This window comes from Equus quagga, chromosome 14, assembly GCF_021613505.1.
Source record: "Equus quagga isolate Etosha38 chromosome 14, UCLA_HA_Equagga_1.0, whole genome shotgun sequence".
Taxonomy (NCBI): Eukaryota; Metazoa; Chordata; class Mammalia; order Perissodactyla; family Equidae; genus Equus; species Equus quagga.
The window spans coordinates 36,822,364-36,841,862 of NC_060280.1; the positions used below are offsets into that span (position 1 = coordinate 36,822,364).

General features: G+C 41.2%; 1 protein-coding gene across 2 annotated transcripts in view; it reads right to left on the minus strand.

Annotated features, from left to right (window-relative positions):
* The window catches only part of DLG2 (discs large MAGUK scaffold protein 2), a 1,814,300-nt gene that overhangs the window by 56,751 nt on the left and 1,738,050 nt on the right, over positions 1 to 19,499 (minus strand). For both annotated transcript variants that reach the window (XM_046685982.1, XM_046685984.1), the window contains 2 exons: positions 7,764 to 7,940; positions 569 to 644 (listed from right to left, as the gene is read on the minus strand). In XM_046685982.1, coding sequence (XP_046541938.1) covers positions 569 to 644; positions 7,764 to 7,940 — 253 coding nt within the window. The remainder of the gene's footprint in view (positions 1 to 568; positions 645 to 7,763; positions 7,941 to 19,499) is intronic.

Here is a 19,499-nt window from a genome sequence, read left to right on the forward strand (position 1 = left end):
TTGTATGGTATGTGATTATATCTCATTAAAGTTATTATTAAAAAGATACATATGCATATGAGTAAATATTTTAATTTTGGTGATTAAATTTCAATTAATTCTCTTCTTTTCTATGTCTGTCACAACAATCCATGTATTCACTTAGATGATCCATGTGTATATTTCCATGACCACTGTCTTAGCTTTATAACGTGTAACAGACTAGACACAAGATGAGTAGATATATTTTACAAAATCTATCCTTTTAGAACATTTAATTTAAAAGAAAATAAATTACAGAAGTGAAGACACCTAAACTATCTTTTTCCTTCTTCATTGTAGTCATTACATCACCTTCATCAACATAGCATCTCTGCCGACCACTAGCCGTTTTACCCCCAGTATTTAATATATTTGCCATAAATCCACTTTCTCAGAAATTACATCATTACTTTTAGCAATACATTTCTAACAGTGATCTACTGTCTGGTAGCTCCATAATTTGTTTGCTACTGAAAGCCTAAATGTTAATTATAGTTAAATCCATGGCAACCAAGAGAACTTCATGTTTCAATTGTTTTGTACCTACCCCTTTTGAATCAATCACTCCAGGTTTTGCATTAAACTTCACTGTCTTCAATCGGGCACGTTCCTTTCTTTCCACCCTAAAGAAAATTGAAAATAAACACTTTATCACATGGCCAGACATTTACAATTAAGTTTCTTATTAAACGAGGAACATTTCTTCTTATCCTACAGCACAAAAAAAATACGTTCTAAAATATTTCTCTTCCTTTGTTTAGAATAAAATGTCTTGGTATAATGTCTCCAAGCTACTAACATATCCCTTGAAATTTCTGTGTTACATGTACGGACAGTCACAGTATTTAGAAGGAACAAAGAGGTAAAATACCAATATTTGTTATTTAGATGCCTGAATAAATCAATCAAAATCTACTGCAAGAAATCACACTCCACAGAGATGAACACTAAAAGTGGAGACTACGTAAATTTCTCTCCTCTCCTCATCTCTCCTCCCCCTTTCTTTTTGCTTTCTTTTTATTCCATTTCCTTTAATAACACTTGGGTATTTATCTTCACTTAAAACCCAACATGTTATAGATAATCTTGAATTTTTCCTTTTCCCCAATGTCCTTATCCGGTCATCTCTGCAGATGTCATCATTTTACCTGGCCCTGCATTCATTCATCAAACACTCGTTGAGTGCCTACCCTCTATCAAGCAAGGAGCTGGGGAACAAAGAAAAACAGTTTAAAAAGCATGACTGCAATGAACACACAGTAATGTGCTCTTGGCAGGAACAGAGACATAAACAAAGACTGAGAATGCTGCATAGTAAGACTGCTGATAGCACTGTGGATGCATCTATCTCATTGTAGGGTGAAGAGGGGTGGAAAGCATTGGGGTGGGCTTCTTGGAGGAGGTGTAAATTTATGTGAGACTTGAAGGATGACAAAGAGTTGTCAGTAGGAAAAGTTCAAGTTCAAGGAGATTTTCCCAGAGAGGAGGAACAACATGTATGGTGACTGGAGGATAGAAGCAAGCCAAAGATTGCAGGAAGATTCTGGTACAGGGTATATAGAGGATGAGGATGTGAGTCTGGAGAGGTGGTGGGGCCTCCTTATAAAGGGTATCCATCCATACTAAGAATTTGGGTTTTTTCCTTGGGGAATCCTCATGATTTATTAGAGGATATAACACAGCGAGGAGATGGAATAGATTAGCATTGTAAATAAAGGACCCTGGTGGAGGAGGAAGAAAGACTGGAGGAGGGAAGGGACCACAGGAAGCAGGATACCTATTTAGAAGGTATGGTCATAATTCGGGCAAGAAATGATGACAAATGATAATGAGGTAGAGGAGAGGGAAGGGCTTGAGAAATATTTATAAAATAAAATTGGTAGGACTTGTGTCCGTTTGAAGGCTGGGGTTGAAAAAGAGGAAAAGAGAGGAATTTAAATATCTCCCCGATTTTTTTTTGAGCGTCTCCAGTTAGACATGATCATTCCTTCCTCCAATCCACACTAGCACTTATGTGGATCTCTACATCGGTAATATCTCCTGTTTCCTTGTATTTTGTTTATTTCACGTTGTACACACAAGGCTTTATGTTCCTTGAGGGCAAGCCCACATAGCACTCCACAGTGTATTACAGCAAGGCCTCGATAAATAACTATTGAACTAAAATAACATTCTTTGTATTGTTTTAACATGACTTCTTGTTTAAATAGGACTAGCTCTAATTTCAAAAATGAAGAACGAAAACAGAGAGGAAAAGACGTGAATCTATAGAAACTTAATGGTTTATGAAACCTGAGCTATTCATAGATCAATAATTAACAACACACTCCTTTTTAACTGAGAGCTCTTTTGTGTTTCCAGCTGAAACACAGTGAAGATCAGCGTTTCTATAGTTACAGAACAGAGTTTCAGAATATATTTATTTCAGCATGAGAGTAGAATATTTGAGTAGAAACAGCTGAGCAAAAGTTTAATCTAACCTCAGATATTAAAGCAATATGTTCTACTGAGAGCTCCTCCTCACGTCCAACAACAACAGTTGGTAGGAGAGCAAGGAAGACTTCAGATAAGGTAAGCTGCCAAGTGGGAAGATGCTCACTGAGAAAACGCCTCTTCCGACCTACTTCAGCTTTTCTTAGTTTCAATCCAAGTGCAAATGTTAATTCATAGGCATCTCTTTGAATCCTTCCAAAACTGCTGTCGTAGCCCTGACTTTATCCTGGCCTCTTTGCGTCAACCAGCCTAATTAGGGAGACACTAGTTCAGTAGATGATGCCAAAATGACTGTAGCATGTAGAGAAGACATGGTTATTTGATTAGGCTGTGCAAACAAGCTCTGCATAAACCCACAGAACTCACACGGGCCCCAAACATATGTAATATTAGGCTGAACGCAGTAGTCTATTTTAAGAAGGCTTTGGACAGAGTATTCTAATCTTCCCCCCTGGTTTCTGAGTTCATCCTTTTCAGATTTCTTAAGAAATGTCCCTCCGAGGCCATTTTTAGTCATTCATCCCTTAAATCTTAGAAGAGTTGCAAAGAATGTTGTCAGATTTATGGATAGACAGACAGACACATGCATGCACACACACCTAATATTTGCTACAATTTATTATTAATCTTCAAACAGGCAATAGAAAAAGTAAAAAAACAATTTTTAAAGCCTTGCCATATAGGTGACATGGGTTTGGTTCACTCATAAGGGAAAGTTGGGAAGTTTTGCTTTCTACTTGGGTTGAAAGTCTCATTAATAATGAGAATAATAATAATTGTATAAGTGGTGGCTAAGGTTTTAACATATAATTATTAATGAAAAATTCCTTCACATTCACGTCATCCCATTTGGTCCCTGCAATAATCAAGTGATAGAGGTATTATCGACTCTGTTTTGGGGCTGGGAAAGCTGAAACTTGAAGCTTGCCAAATTAGAAAGTGGTAGAAATAGGGCCTGAACATGTATCTGCTAACAGCTAACCTTAGTATCTATCCACATCCACTCAGTTTAGGAAACAGCATTCGAGGACCTTCTATGCTTCCCTTTCCCAATGAGAATTCTCAAAAAACATGAGATTTTGGATGGGTCATGTACAGGTTTAAGGCCAATAAAATTCCTTAGAAGTCTGGGCTGAGTTTTTCACAAATGATAACCAGCCTCCATATTCCAAATGTCCTGAATTAAATAAACCATAACTGAATTCAAGCATATAGTCACTGAGATTATACTATATCAGAACAGGCTGACCTCAAAATTCAGAATACATTTGTTTTTAACGCTGAAATTCAGGTCAGCTAAATGCTTGTTTGCAACATTACATCACAAGTATTGAATTGATTTCTCTCTTCGGCAGTCTCTTTGCATTCACCGCAACCCCACCGTGACTGTGCTTTCCTGTCACAGAGGCCCACTCTTGGGGCTCTCTGCAAACTTCTCTCCTTGGTAGCAGTGGCTGTGGCTTATCTTTTCTTCCTCATCTGCCTCACCCTCATCCTCTCTCCTAGGGCTTCTTGGGATGCACATGGATAGTTTCTTGTTGAAATAGGGCCCAAAATAATGCTGTGTTCTTTTGAGCACTAAAATCTGAAGAAAGGGAAATAGCCATTACTTGAGTATGCACAAAAGTATTAGAGGCTGTGCTAACCACTTTGCCAATATTATCTATAATCTGTACAGTGATCCAGGGCTTAAGATGGAGCTGGGCGTATAGTAGGCGCTTAATGAATCTTTGTTGAATGAATGAATGAATGAATGAATCCTCAAGGATGCTACTAGTTCTTGACCTGGATGTGAAAACTAAGACTCAGAGAGTTCAAGTGACTTGCCCAATCGATCAAGTGTTTCTGATACAAAGTTGTTCACCATTTCATGACTTTTTCACTTTGTAAGAGTCTATATCAAAGTTTATAGCATTACCTTTTCTAACAATTTTACTAAGTATCCTTTGGCAGAAACAGATATATTAAGGTCCACATATCTTTACCTAAGGAAATGGTGGACCACCTGTATAGAGAGACTGAATCTCTATAAGAAGTATTGCTTAACTTCTCTCACACTCGAGGCAAACAATTAATTAGATTGTTTAAGCAGAAATAATCCTCTCCGCCCTAGTTTGGTCACTGACCAAAATTCTGAAAATATAACTGGATGGCAAAATTTGAGCAATCAATTCTGACATCTAGTATCTCCAGAGAGTACCAAATGGTCATGCTTTAATGAGCCCAACTGTCTCCCTCTGCCCTCTCACCCATCTCCCATCTGGCATTTTCAGGTTCTGGCCAAACACATAATGAGTCAGGCTTGGAGCACTGACTGACGGTGGGAGCATCATTTGCTGCTGGGTGTACATTTGCCTGTGCCCCACAAGGCACTGTTGTAGGAAGAATGGAAATGCCATCCACATTAGTGGTCACGGGCTTTCTGTGAAGGCTAGGTGAGTAAGCCCTTATGCAACGCTAAGTGTAAGCTGTCATCCAAGAGCTCAGATGACCAGTCACTGTGGGGTAATGAATAGAAACTTGGATTAAGAGACTGTAAAACAAATCCTAGCTTTGTCACTCACAAACTATGTGATCTCAGAGATTCTATGCTAAGAGCCCAGGTTTTGAAATCACATAAGCCTGGGTTTGAATTCTGCATCTGCCATGCCAGCTCTGTGACTTAGGGCAGGTCAGTCAACCTCCTAGGATCTCAGGTTTCATGTTGGTAAAGTTAGAATATTAACACAGATTTCAAAAACTTATGGTGAATGTTAAATGAGCTAATACAAGAAAATTGTTTAGCACAGTGCCTGATACATAGTAAGAACTCCTTAATTGGCAAGGGCTCCTAGTATACTGTCAGTGAGGTGGAAAGCCATCTGGTCTCGCTACCAGAGAGACCTGGGTTCAGCCAGTAGCTGGCTGTGCATCCTTGGGCAAGTTGTTTGACTTCTCTGACCCTCAGTTTCCTTATAAGGCTTTTGTGAAGATTAAATGAAACCGTGCATTTGAAAGCACCTGGCACAATACATAGTTGGTGCTATCATCAGATGGAATTCATCCCTCTGTCTGCTGCTCTTTCACTTCTCCTGATACCTGCTATGTTTGTGTCTTCCAGAAATTGTTTGTTGAAGCCCTAATCCCCAGTGTGGTGGTATTTGGAGATGGGGCCTTTGGGAGATAATTAGGTAGGAGGGTGGAGCCATCATGAATGGGATTAATGTCCTTATAGGAAGAGACAAGAGAGAAATGATCTCTCAGCCATGTGAGGATACAGCAGGAAGGCCATCTGTAAACCAGGAAGAGGACTCTCACTGGGAATCCAGTTGACTTTGAACTTCTCAGTCTCCAGAACTGTGAGAAATAAATGTCTATTTTTAAAGCCACCCAGCCTGTGAAATTTTGTCATGGCAGCCCGAGTTGACGAGGACAGTACCTTTATTTATGACATAGCCCTCATTGACCTAATCACAGTGTAGCTATGCCATAGTTACATGTTGGTCCCACAAATATTGGGCTCCAGACAGTGACCGGATGACAGCACCTGGCACACAGATGCTGTTCAAGCAATGCTTGCTGAATTAAATTTTGTCAAGTCTTATTTTTGTAACTTTGGAAGGCAGGATTACATATAAGTTAACAGCATCAATTCTATAGCCTGGATTCAAATCCCACTTCTGCCACTTACCACCTGGGCAATTTCAGGCAAGTTAATTAACCTCTCTATGCCTCAACCTCCTAATTTGTAAAATGAGAATAAAAATAATATCACTTCCTTTGTAGGGTTGTAATGAGGTTTAAATAAATTAATTTGTAAAGGGCTTAGAAGAGTGTCTAGCATGCTCTAGGAGTGTTTTGTTAAATAAAATTTATTCGCCATCATCAAAAAAAAGAGAGGAGGGCAATAATTTTCATACTCTTCACCTTGGTTTCATTGGGATGATTAAATGGAATCATCAACTGAGAAACATTTTTATAAAGGGTAAAGTCATACACTGATGTTATCCAGTATGACATTTTCCCAGACCAGCTCTACTAGATGCACTGTACTCAGAAAAGGGGTGGAGAGGAATTAAAGATTGAAAAAATAACCCCAATCTAATAGTAAATCATATATATACCAGCTACCATTTATTCTGGGCTGTAGTTTTAAGATGCTGAGTGTAGTGATAAATGAGAGTACCTCATTTAGAAGTAAAGCATTAAAGAGCAGGCCCAGGACAGGCTCACGACAGATTTTAAATTGCATTAAAATAAATGCATAAGAACTGTTCATGGGTATGATGATAAGTGATTTTTTATTTCTTCTTTATACTTTTCTAAATTGTTCCACTTTTCTACAATGAAATGTGTTACTTTTATAAACATTTAAAACAACAATAATAACATTTTTTGAAAGACTTAAAATCCTAAGGGAAACATTTGACAGAAATTCATTTATGGCATAAACACACACACACACACACACACACAGAGTTGGGGAAGCTACCGCCCCCTTCATGAGATAGATGTGAATAAGTATCAGTATTAGAGAGAGTAGACAAACTTCCTTTTCAGGCCGGCTGTAGCATGGTTGTTAAGATGGTTTTCATCCAAAATAGGAGAGATAGCCAACGTAAGGGAATTAAGAGATACAAACTTCCAGTTATAAAATAAATAAGTCATAAGGATGTAATGTACATATAGGCAATCATATTGGGAATACAGTCAATAATGTTCTAATAACTTTGTATGGTGACAGATGGTAACTAGACTTGTGATGGTGATTTCGTAATGTATATAAACACTGAATCACTATGATGTATGCCTGAAACTAATGGGTCATTGTATGTCAGTTATACTTCAACAACAATAAAAATAGAATGATCACCAGCAGATGAAAAATTACGTCAAGAGGAATAGCACCTAGAATATTCCTTAGGGAGAAAATGATGCACAATTGAACAAATGTAGGACCATTGACACGATTGACTAGTATCACAGAACCTCAGGATTGGAAAAGGCCTGAAAATCATAGTTCTACTCTCCCATCCAAAGCTTGAATTCCTTTTATAAATTTCCCAACATTGGATCTTCTATTGTCAGAATCACCTGGAGGCACTTACAAACAAATACAGACTTCCAGAACGCACCCCAGACAGAATCTTAGTGTGTGTGTGTCTCTGTGTAAGGTGGGGGGGAGGGGTGTCAGAGAAGGACAGAGTGGGCATACTCTGGGTGGCTGAAAAGCAAATACCCTGCAGTAGCAAAGGCAAAGGCATTCTTACCTCCGTTTGCTGGGGATGACTCCCATCTCCTCACTGTCTCCCTCCAGGGTGACTCTCCTGGCTTGCCACCACTCATCATCAGAGGCGTTGATAACATGGAGAATATCTCCATATTTAAAACTAAGTCCTTGACTTGGCAGCCCACTGTCCTTGCTCTTGTCATAGTCAAACATGGCTCTGGAGGAAATGACAAGAGAGAACTTCATTACGAATCCCTGGCAGCACGGATTTAGGATTCACCATTTTGATTATTCACTCTCACCCTGAGAACCCACTGTTCATTTGATGCCATCTCCCTAGGCTAACTCCCAGAATCAGAGTCCACATTCCCACTGTCTTGGTCACAAATAGAGGTTACTTCTTACTTCTCCTTGAAGGTTTCAGAGGCAGCCTATAGACCCCTAAAACTGGGGTACTGCTTCTTTTCTGGGAGACCATTACATGTGACAAGGTGCTAACCAGAGATAGTAGTAAGGCAGTTTAGTACCTAAGTGTGACTTTTTTCCCTCCCACTACAATCAAATTTTAAAAATCACTAAAAGGAAGGAAATAATGAAGAGAACACAGACATATTTCTGAATGAAGTATTTTGTGTTATAAAACAAATCCTCTTATATGTATCCGTCTGTAGAACTCTTTCCTTTATAATAGGGGAAAAATGGTAACAAATGTCCACCCACAGGGGACTGTAACCGTTCCACCCACTGGAATATTGGAGCATCACTGAAATTGGATGGTTGCGGAGGGTAAGATAATGACATGAATAAATGTCATTTCAAAACGCAATAATGAAAATATATACACTTATGTTTATGTGTGTGTATATATAGATTAGATTGAAATTATATAAAGACAGATCTTTTTGCTTCCCTAGAATGCTGAACTTATCTCATCATTGCATTTATCATTCTGAATTGTAATTCTTGCTTTATGCATCATGTTTCCCCCACTAAAAAGCATTTGCTGAGCCTTTGCTGAGCCCAACACACTGTAATATGTGTGACTGGTGGAGTGAGAGAGTTGGAAGCAGAATTAAAATGACTCCTGAGACCTTAGTAACTAGCTGCTGCCTTAAGAAACTGACAATTTGTCTCAAATCCTATATTGTCCGCCCCTTCCCGTATGCCCCCCCCCCCCCCCCCCCCACAAACCATCGCCACACACAGATAGCATTTGACGCGATTTCTCTGGAAAGGCAGATTTTGCCACCTCCCTTTTTATTCCCCTTTGATTCCATTCTAAGAATTTCTTTAGAGTGTAACTACTATGTGTGCAAAACTGGCTAGATCTGGGGAACAGATTTGCTAAAATCACTGAGGACCAAGCGTGGCTCTTTTCCTTTCTTTCTTCTTCTTCTTCTTTTTTTTTTTTATCATGAAAGAAATGTCACATCTGCTGTCATGGCAACCAAAAAGAGCTGAAGACAGCATCTTGAGCTCTCAAATACTGCAGGAAAAGTTGAATGACTTGCAACACGGCCCCTCTTCTATTAACTCTGTCCCCAAGTGATGGGATATAGGGAGAGTTTCTCGGTCTCAGCTCCCGGAATGATTCATTCCCAACTTGACCATCTACATCTTCCATACAAAAGGCTTCAGCAAAACCCCAGCCAGGAAAAGGGGGCTGAGAGGGTGGAGTCCCACTCCTGATGCTGTCAATTCTCTGGCTGGGTGATGTGACATAAATTAACAAACATTCCTGAGCCACAGGTTTTTAAATGCAAAATTAACTCAATAACTATATTCATATGGAGCTGCTGTGAACATTAATAAAGTAACGCATATGAAACACCCAGCCACAGTAGGCATAGTATAGTGGTTAAGCATCTAGATTTTGGGGGGCCAACCTTGTGGCATAGTGGTTAAGTTCGCATGCTCAACTTCTGTGGCCCAGGGTTCGCAGGTTCGGATCCCAGGTGCAGACCTAGCACTGCTTGTTAAGCCCCGCTGTGGTGGCATCCCACATACATAAAATAGAGGAAGATTGGCACACAGGTTAGCTCAGGGCCAATCTTCCTCACAGAAAAAAAAAAGAAAAAGAAAAAAGAATATAGACTCAAGGGTGACACTGTTAGGGACACATCCTGGTCCTGCTACTTCTTACTAGTCATATAGCTGGTTACCCAGGCAAATTACTTAACCTCTCTTAGGTCTCAGTTCCCTCATTTATAACATAGTGATGATGATAACAGCACCTCCATGATGGAATTGTTATATGGATGAAACATTACATTAGGTAATACACGTAAAGCAAGCACAACACTCAGGACCTGTGAACTGTTGCTGTTATTATTATTATTATCTTTCCTTTCGAGTGTATACTCATAAAAATTCTTTCTACAGATTCTACTTTGTGTGAAAAAGAGTTAACATTGCAATCCTGAGACTGCTGTCCTTAAAAAGGTCTATTTGCAGGGCCAGCCCAGTGGTGCAGTGGTTAAGTTTGCACATTCTGCTTCTTGGCAGCCTGAGGTTCGCCAGTTTGGATCCTGGGTGTGGACATGGCACCGCTTGGCGAAATTCATGCTGTGGTAGGCATCCCATGTATAAAGTAGAGGAAGATGGGCACAGATGTTAGCTCAGGGCCAGTCTTCCCCAGCAAAAAGAGGAGGATTGGCAGTAGTTAGCTCAGGGCTAATCTTCCTCAACAAAAAAAGGTCTATTTGCAAGGATGGCCCTTGGCTGATATCCGGGAACTTAGATTTTGGGATTTCTCACTATTTCCTATTAAGAACAGCTCACTGTGCCTAAACTGCATAAACAATATCATTCATGCTAAACACTTCCTTTTCTTCTGGGAGTCTGGCATTGCAGGACGTGCCAGGCAGACAGTGCCTGTGTGAACAGCCCCCAGTAAAAACCCTGGACCCTGAGTCTCTAATGGGCTCCTCTGGTAGACTACATTTCACACCTGTGTCAGACTATTGCTGGAAGAACTGGGGTGACTCCGCTGGGAGAGGACTCTTGGAAGCTCGCACCCAGTTGCCTCTGGACTTTGCCCCATGTTCCTTTCCTTTGCTGATTTTTCTTGTATCCTTTTGCTACAATCAGTCATATTCTTGAATGTGACTATGCCGAGTCCCATGAGCCTTCCTGGTGAATCATTGACCCTGGGAATCATCTTGGGGACCCCTCAACACTCTCTATAGGTTGTAAAGCATGTTCACATACACTGCCTCACCTGTGACTCAGTCCACTCCTACAAAGAAAGTACGATGGATATAGTGTGATCCTCTTTTTACAGACGAGGGACACACCTAACGAGGCCCACTGACTAATCCCAGCATACAGGGCTTAGGGGCAGCAACCTCTGGCTCGAGCTTGGGTCTCCTAATCCCAAGTCCTAGTTCAATGCTCTTTACCTTATTCCCCGCCCCTCAAACTGTGAGATGGTGGAGGCGGTGACAAGGTGGCAAGGATGATAACCACAATGGCAACCACTACTTATTCCCATATAGGGGCCTGGCACTTTGGTTCATTGTCTTATTTGACATCATTACAACCCTAAACGTAAACATTAGTATCCTTGTTTTATAGCTGAAGGAAGGAGGCTCAAGATGCTAAGGGACCTAACTCAGTCACACATCCACGTGTGGTAGAGACTGAATCTAGAATAAAGTCGGTCGGACTCCAGAATCCACATTCTTGGCCATTTCATTCGGCAGGCTCAATTTCCCAGCCTGTTGCCCTCTGGCCACGTTCAGGATTTAGCAGTGTCGGAACCTTTAATCTTCCTTTCAGCGCTGACCGCCTCTTCCCTGCCAGATCCCTGAAGTTCCCTTACTGGTCTGTTCCTGTCCCAGTATTTCTTATCCTGAAAGTCCTTGAACCTCTGGTTTGGCTCTAGGCTCCTTCCAGATGTAAAGTGTGGGGAACGGAGATAGAAAAGCCATCAGGAAAGCTGGCAGGTGGTAGTCAATAGGGTTTGCAAGTTTCTAACTGTGTGATCTTAAACAAGTTACTTAACCTCTCTAGGCTTCAAGTTTTCTTAACCGTAAAACTGGCATAATAATAGCACCAGCTACCTCAAAGAGTTGTGATGAGGATTAAATGAAATAATATATGTAATATATTGCAACACCAGGCTGGCGCTGGTGAGTGCTCAATAAATGGTAGCTACTATTACTATTATAATTGTTATTCTGAAAAACCTACTGGGCTTTGAGTCAGGGGATTTGGGTCCCAATTGTGCCTCTTTGTAGCTGTCTTGCGGACTGTGTATAAAGACATCTAAAACACCTTTCTATCCTCAGAACCCACTATAGCGCTGGCACAAAGTACATCCTCAACACAGGTTGTGGAAATGTTTCAGATGACCTTTCAAAGACCTACTTCCCTCAAGCGTCAGCATCCCCATGTGTAAGGGAGAGGAGTATAGACTGTTCCTGAAGGTTCCCACCAGGTCAGACATTCATTCTACAGTGCTTCATTCTATTCCCAAGAGTCCTTGAGGGTAGGTTTCCCACTTCTGCCTTCAGCAATAGGTGTCCCCAGCAAGTGGTCCAGCAACATGTTCTTTCCATGAGTTTTATTCATCTCAGATAATCTGCCCCTTTAGCCTTACACTGATCAGACTTGTCAGGTCCCTGAAAACAAGCAGCTGACACATTTCAACAGCTTCTGGCTCCTTTGGATACTAATGGATCCTCACGTCTGGGAAAAATGTTACAGTGCCCCATCCACCTAATTTAAAAAGCGATAAGTTGTTTTTAATTTGTTTTATGTGCTAATTCATCACAGCAACTTTTATAAAATGCCATTAAGACTCACACTTTCCACCCAGGGTGCTTTTAACAAGTCCATTAGACAAGTAGAATTAGACACGAATAACTCAACGACTCTCCCATCCCTCATGCCCCTCCTGCATTTCAACATGTGGTGGCCCCTTGCCAACTGGGGAAGTCTAGTCAGGAAGGAGTGAAGCAGTTGCTCATCTTCAAGGGCTGTGCAACATGCTGTGAGATACCTGAATACCTGACTGAAACTGTGCGTATGAAATGCCCCACAACACGCTAAAGACTTTATATTCATTGTCTCACTCTGTTTACTGCGTAGGCAAGACAGCATATGGGTTATAGGCCAAGTCTTGGAGAGAGAAGAGACTTACACTTAAGCACCAACTCTGCCACTCCTAGTTGTGAATTCTGGGCCTGTGAACCTCCTAGAGACCTGTTAACCATAGACGACCATTTCCTCATCTATGAAATGCAGATAATGATAGCATTAACGCAAAAGACGGCTATGGAGATACAAGGAGATGATGCATGCAAAGTGCCCAAGACTAACATAGAAGAAATTTCACTTTGTTATTATTTCTGATAATAATCCTGCTATGTAAGCATTTTTGATCTCATAAAGGAAATGAGACTGAAAGAGTTGAAATGGAAAAACCTAATAAGTGGTAGAACTAGGATTCAAACATAGACGGACATGTCTGAATCAAAAGCCCATGCTCCTGACTGTAGAATTCAGCTTGGAATTCCTGATAAGGAGTGTTGTACTTAGACTTCTTCCCCAAGGATTTCATGATTTTATGATCACATTTACAATGACATCATGGACTAGACTTCAGGAAAAAGGCATGAGTAGTTTATTGAGTACACATTCGTTCTCACAACTGCCCTGCAATGCTTATATTAACTTTGTACTGCAGATGAGAAAATGCAGACTCGGATAATTTAAACAACATGTCCAGTGTCACACCAGCTATCAAGCGGCCAGGCAGGACTCAACTCAAAACCTGTCTGCCTCCAAGGCCTGTGAACTTTCTGCTAAATCAACCCTTGTATTGTTTTTGCAAGCAACTGTCTCCAACCAAAAACACCCACATTCTCTACTGAGCTTAGATTACAGTAATATTTAATAATCATGGACTATAATGATATAGGTGTTTTCCCTGTTGGTCAGAGGATCGATTTTGGCTGAACCACTTTAAGACAAGTATAACAGAATAACGAGAGTGGAGAGAACTTCCAGCGACTGCACCATAAAGAAGAGGAAAAATTACTTGATGTGTCTCACGGTTATTAGGAATTTGGTAGGAGGAATAATCCTCTAATCTACTCTTCCCAAAGATTCCCCAGAACCTTCCCTTCCCACCTTCACCCCCAGGACCTGTGAATATGTTACTTTATATGGCAAAAGGGATTTGCAGATGTGATTAAGGTTAAGGGTCTTGAGATGTGGAGATTATCCTGGATTACCTGGGTGGGGCCAATCTAATCACATGAGTCCTTGAAGTGGAAGAGAAGGCAGAAGAATAGGTCAGAGAGATGGACATGAGAAGGGCTAGCTATCATTACTGGATTTGGAGATGGAGGAAGGCAATTTGTTATAGCAGCAATAGAAAATGAATAACAGAGGACGGGAGACAGCTGATCTCATAGAGGGCAGGGAGAAGACAAAGGACAGCAGTTTGCTGATCCTCTCAAAGATTCTTTGGAATAAAAACAACTACTCATGCACAACAATAACAACCTACTGAGTGCCTGCTATTGGCCAGGCCATGGGCAAAGTGCCTTTTCTTTACATCATTTCATCTTATTGAATCCCTGTAAATGGCTTGAGATATAAATATGATTGCTTCTACTTTGTAGATAAAAGACTTAGGGCTTTAATTTATAATTATACTTCATCCAATTCTCACAAAAGCCTAGGAGATAAATATTACTGTCCCTATTTTCAGATAAGGAAACTGAGGCACAAAAGAACCAGCTGTTTCCTTCTTTTAAGTTGCAAAGCAGTCTGTTTGCTCCCGTCTTGGGAAGCTTACAACATCCAGTCTTAACTGTGAATGTGAATTGCCTCCTCTGAAGTGCAGGAGCAGCCAGGTCCAGCCTCTGCACAGTCTTTGCAAATGCATTTATAAGTGACTAAATGAACCAGCAAGTTACTCCCTCCTGTTCTGTAAACTTTTCTGTTTAGGCTGGAGAAGCCTTTGTTTCCATGACAACTTTAAGATCCAAGAAGCAGAGTGCTTTGACTCAATTTCCTTAGTCTCCTGAAGTTGAGGCCCCTGCTTGATTAGAGGAGACCTGGTTCTCACTTCTCTGTGCAGCAGGAGAAAGAATAAAAGCAGCAGGAGATAAAGTCTGCTTCCTGGTCCATCCCACTGGGCCTGGCTTGGATGGGTATGTTCCAGGGTTAAGGTAAGTGGCTGAGGACAGCGCAAAATGCATAGACATTGGAGTGAAGAGACACAAATTCAGTGAGTCCACCTCTTCCTAGCTGAGTGTCAGTGAGAAAAATCAGTGGACCAATTTGAGCCTTAGTTTATCTATAAAATGGACCTAATCATTTCTAAATCTCAGCATATTGCAGCTATTGAATGAAAGGATATAAGAAAAACATTTAGCACAATAACGCCAACCAATAGTTCCTTTACTTCACCCCTTCTGTACTCTAGAGATGAGTGAAAGTTATTTCTAGAAGTATTGCAGGGAGAATGTAACATAGTGTCTTCTAAATATGATATAAAAATACATATATAGTAAACTTTCTTAAGACATTTTCCCACCAGGGGGATGTGGGAAAAGATGCTGGATTGGGAGCAGAGAGATCTGAACTTTAGATGCTCTTACTTTAAAAATCATCAATTTCCAATTGTTTTCTCTTGTTAAAAGCATTCATTCACCCACTCATGAATTTGATAAATAAGTGTTTCAAAAACAGAGAAGGCAATCTGGAAGTAGGAAGAAGCTTGGATGGAGTTAGGAGAGCAGGCTTCCAGTTCTGGCTTCAACATAATCTCACTGTGTGATCTTAAGTTATTTAACCTCTTCGTGCTTCAGCTTCTGCATAATTAACAGGCCCCCAAATTCTCTAAGCTGTGTTTCAGCCATCATGTTCTATGCTTTTGTCCTGCAAGACACTTTGGGGAAGTGAGGTGACTTTCTATGTGGCTGATATTAATGTGTGTCTCCTAGGATTGTGTTTGCGTTATGAAAATAACTCTGTGTCGTCTCTTCCATCAGTCCCAGGACTCCGTCTCCCCTCCCCATGCCCCCACTGGCAGTTAAGTGCCCCTTCACTTACTCCTATATCATACTGTATTGTGATATTTAACATTTGCAAATCTTAGTGTGTACAAGAGGGGGCCAGGGAAGGTTCGTATTCCTCCTATCCCCAGAGTCCATCACATAGCAGAAGCCCAATAAAAGTTATTTTCTGTTATTCAGTCTGTCATCTATACTCATCATAGGGCAACTCCTGGAATTCAGCAGTTTATTTCCTTTTCTGTAGAGGCGTGGGCAGTTGGAAACAACAGGTAAGGAGGGCCTGAACAGTGTCCAGCACAGGCTTCCGTGTCTTTCTAAGGAAATGAGGAACATACTTTTAACATTTCTGTCTCCCAAGTCAGAACACGTCATCTCAGGACAGAGGGAGACACTCAGCTCTGTGCCCATTACTTCTCACAACTCCTTGAGGAACCATAACACACATGCTCTGAGGACAAGTCATGTCCAGACTGACTGAGATCTAGAGAGACCAGTTATTTCCCCATTTATTTCAATAATGAATTGGCCCCAGTGAAAAGGGTGGCTAAAGCCACCAGCAAATTAGTCTTAGTGGATGGGAACACATTAGTCTCTGTCAATCCCTGCCAAGAGGCCATTGACTGACATGCCATTGTTTATTGAGTGACTACTGAGCACATAGTAGGCCTAACAACATGTCAGGCACTGTTCTAGGTATTTATTATCTGTGACTCAAAAGATACCCCCTAAAATACAGGCATTGTTCCTATTTTACAGAACGTAAATGCACCATGTGTAATGGACTGTGGTATCATATGCGTTATGTCATTTAATCATTAATAAGCTTATAAGGCAGGTTTGTGCTCTTTAAAGATACCCTTCTCATCACACCAGACTGTTTCCTTCTACGTTAGGAGAGTGTTGCGAAAATGTCCATTTCTACCGTACCCAAGGAGTCAGGCAGTCAATGTCATGACTGAAGATGGAACTAACTGGGCGCCAATCAGACGTCCTCATAGCCTAGGCCCGTGAGGCAGCTGTGGCGTTTGGATGATAATTGGGGAAGAAGCATCACTTCCAGGGGCAACAACTCTCTCTCTGTCTTTCCTGCGTCTCCAGTGCCCCCAATTCCCTGAGGGACATGGTGTTCTGGAGCAGACTTCACATGTCTGGAGTCTGCGTGTTGATCATTTCAGACAACTCATCATCAGTCTCCTGGAATGGGGCCCCTCCAGCCTGCCTTCTCTCTCAGGGTGTCCTAGCTATCTGTCAGAGTGGTTTACATTGCAGAGCTGACTGACAGGCCCCCCCATCCGAGGGAAGCAGAGGCAAATCTGAACCTGCCCCAAGGCAGGGCTCAACAGACCACAGAGAATGGTACTTCATGTTTCAGGGTTGGATGAGGCCGTAAAGATTAATCATCTTAGAATCATTGTCTTTTTTCCCAAATGCCATCAGCTGGCTACTCAGAAAATGAAATATGGGAAGAGGAACATGGCTAGGATGAATAGCCCATCTTTCATCATAGTTCTAAAAGCTCTGTGTTCTGGCCTTGTTTATCAAGCAATCAAGATATATTAATCAAGATATTTCAGAAAGGCTGACACAGCCCGACTGCAGCCTGTATTTCTGATCTGAGCTAAAAATATAGATCAAGCTTTGGTAGTCACTTTTTAGGGGCTTATTGCCACACATTAGTAAGCTTGCAGTGGAGAAAAAGAAATATCCTATAGGGAATTTCATTATTGTTGATACACACATCATTTAAACATTTAAATTTATACATAGAAGACTCATGTAAAGATCATGAGACATGAACATCAGATAGTCCTGGGTTCAAATAGTGGCTCTGCCATTTAAGCAGCTGTGTGATTTTCATCTCTGTACCTGGGTCTCCAAAGGTGCAAAATGAGGGGCAAGACTTTCTAGCCAACAGAGTCCTTATGAGGATTACATATATAAGAGCTTTCAGAACCCAGCAGGTGCTCAGTATTTGTTAACAGAGTCTAAAATCTCAATTTCTCCCCAGTAAATTCCATCTCTTTTTTTCTAGTGTTGCTCACTGGAGCATAAACAAAGCAAGCCTACCTCTGCTTTCCAATAACTCTTTCCTTTAAGTATTCACTGACTGACAAGTGACATCAGCTGGCATGATGCCTGGCTTAGAAGAGGTGTTGGAGAAAGTTCATGTCTCTCATGAGCATATGAAAAAGGGGAGAAAGGCATCCAAGAACATTTGACACAACTACCCCAAATCCTTAGTGTTAGTTTATGAGGGTTGGTAATGAAATTCACATACCACAAAACCAGAGTGTTGGACAATCACTTCAGCTCCCCAATACTGAGCCCATTGTTTTTGTCTATGAATTTTCAGAAAACTGGGTGGGAACTACAGGCCTAGATGGAGGCTAGAGAAGGTTTGGAATTAGGCAACACTTCACCTCAAAATCTCACATATGTTCATAAAGGCTCCCATTATCACCTACTGAATGAGGGCAGAAAGACAGGACAGAAGATAGTTCCATACTCATCCAGGTAAAAACACTGAGTTCAGGATGTAATTTAACTTCCACACATGGATATGAGATAATAGTCATTTATATATTAAATGCAATATTCTTTACAGAGTGCCTACTATGTGCCAATCACTGTTATTTGCTGAGGACTCAGCAGTGAACAGAGGCATGCTTCCTGTTGTCGTGGAGCTTAATGTTTGGTTGAGAATATAGGCAGGAGGCATATTCCATCAGCTACTCAGTCATTCATTTATTCATTCAGCAAACATTTATTGAGCATCTACCAATGACAATTCTAGGAGCTTGGGGTCTATCAGTGAATGAAAACACACAAATTCCTGCCTTCGTGGAGCTTATATTCTAGTGAGAGGAGATGGGCAAAAAACCCAATAAACATAATATATAAGCAGACAGTATGATAGGTTAGGAGTCAATAATTGCTATGGAAAAAGTTACAAATAGAGCAGAGCAAGGGGGATCAGGATTTGGAGATGGGGTAGAGTTGCCGTGGTGGTGATGGTCGCATTTTTAAGTGGGGTGGTCAAGGTAAGACTTGCTGAAAAAGAGACATCTGAGGCAAGCCTTGAAGAAGGTGAGGGAATTAGTCATGCAGGCACCTGAGGAGAATGTTCTAAGAGGGAACAACCAGTGCAAGGGCCCTAAATATGGTTAAAATTCAGTGTTCATGTGCTGTCACAGGAATTAGTACTGGGTGCTACAGGATTGCAGAGCAGGAACCCCCATCAGGCGCCCAGAGAGGAGTTGACAAAGGAAGGGATAATTCTCCCAGATCTACTAGCTGAGCGGTGGTAGCACACCTGCCCACCCCACCCAGCTGAGCAGGAGTGTTCTTCAGGCGTTCTCTTAATGGGAACCTCCTCTGTAATAAGAGTCATCTCACATCCTGAGGACCCAGCTTTCTTCCCTCAGCCTCTCCGCCTTCCTATCTCTCCTTGAAAGTGTGCACATGAGCTGGGCCATGGACCACCTTCCCTTCCTCTCTCAGACACACCGTACCACAACTCACACAGTGCGGATGAAATTTTTCGGCAAAGGATTTTTCTTAACCTTGTTTAAAAAGTCGAAGCATTGACTGGATATAAAGAAATAAGCATAAAGTCATTCTGAAAATTTCAGTCCATTCTTTGAGACTCCTGAGAGTTTCTCAGAGAACCCTTCCTGAACCTACCCAGAGAGGGCTATCCCTTCTCTTCCGTGTGCCAGGCTGCTACCTTCTACGTGATC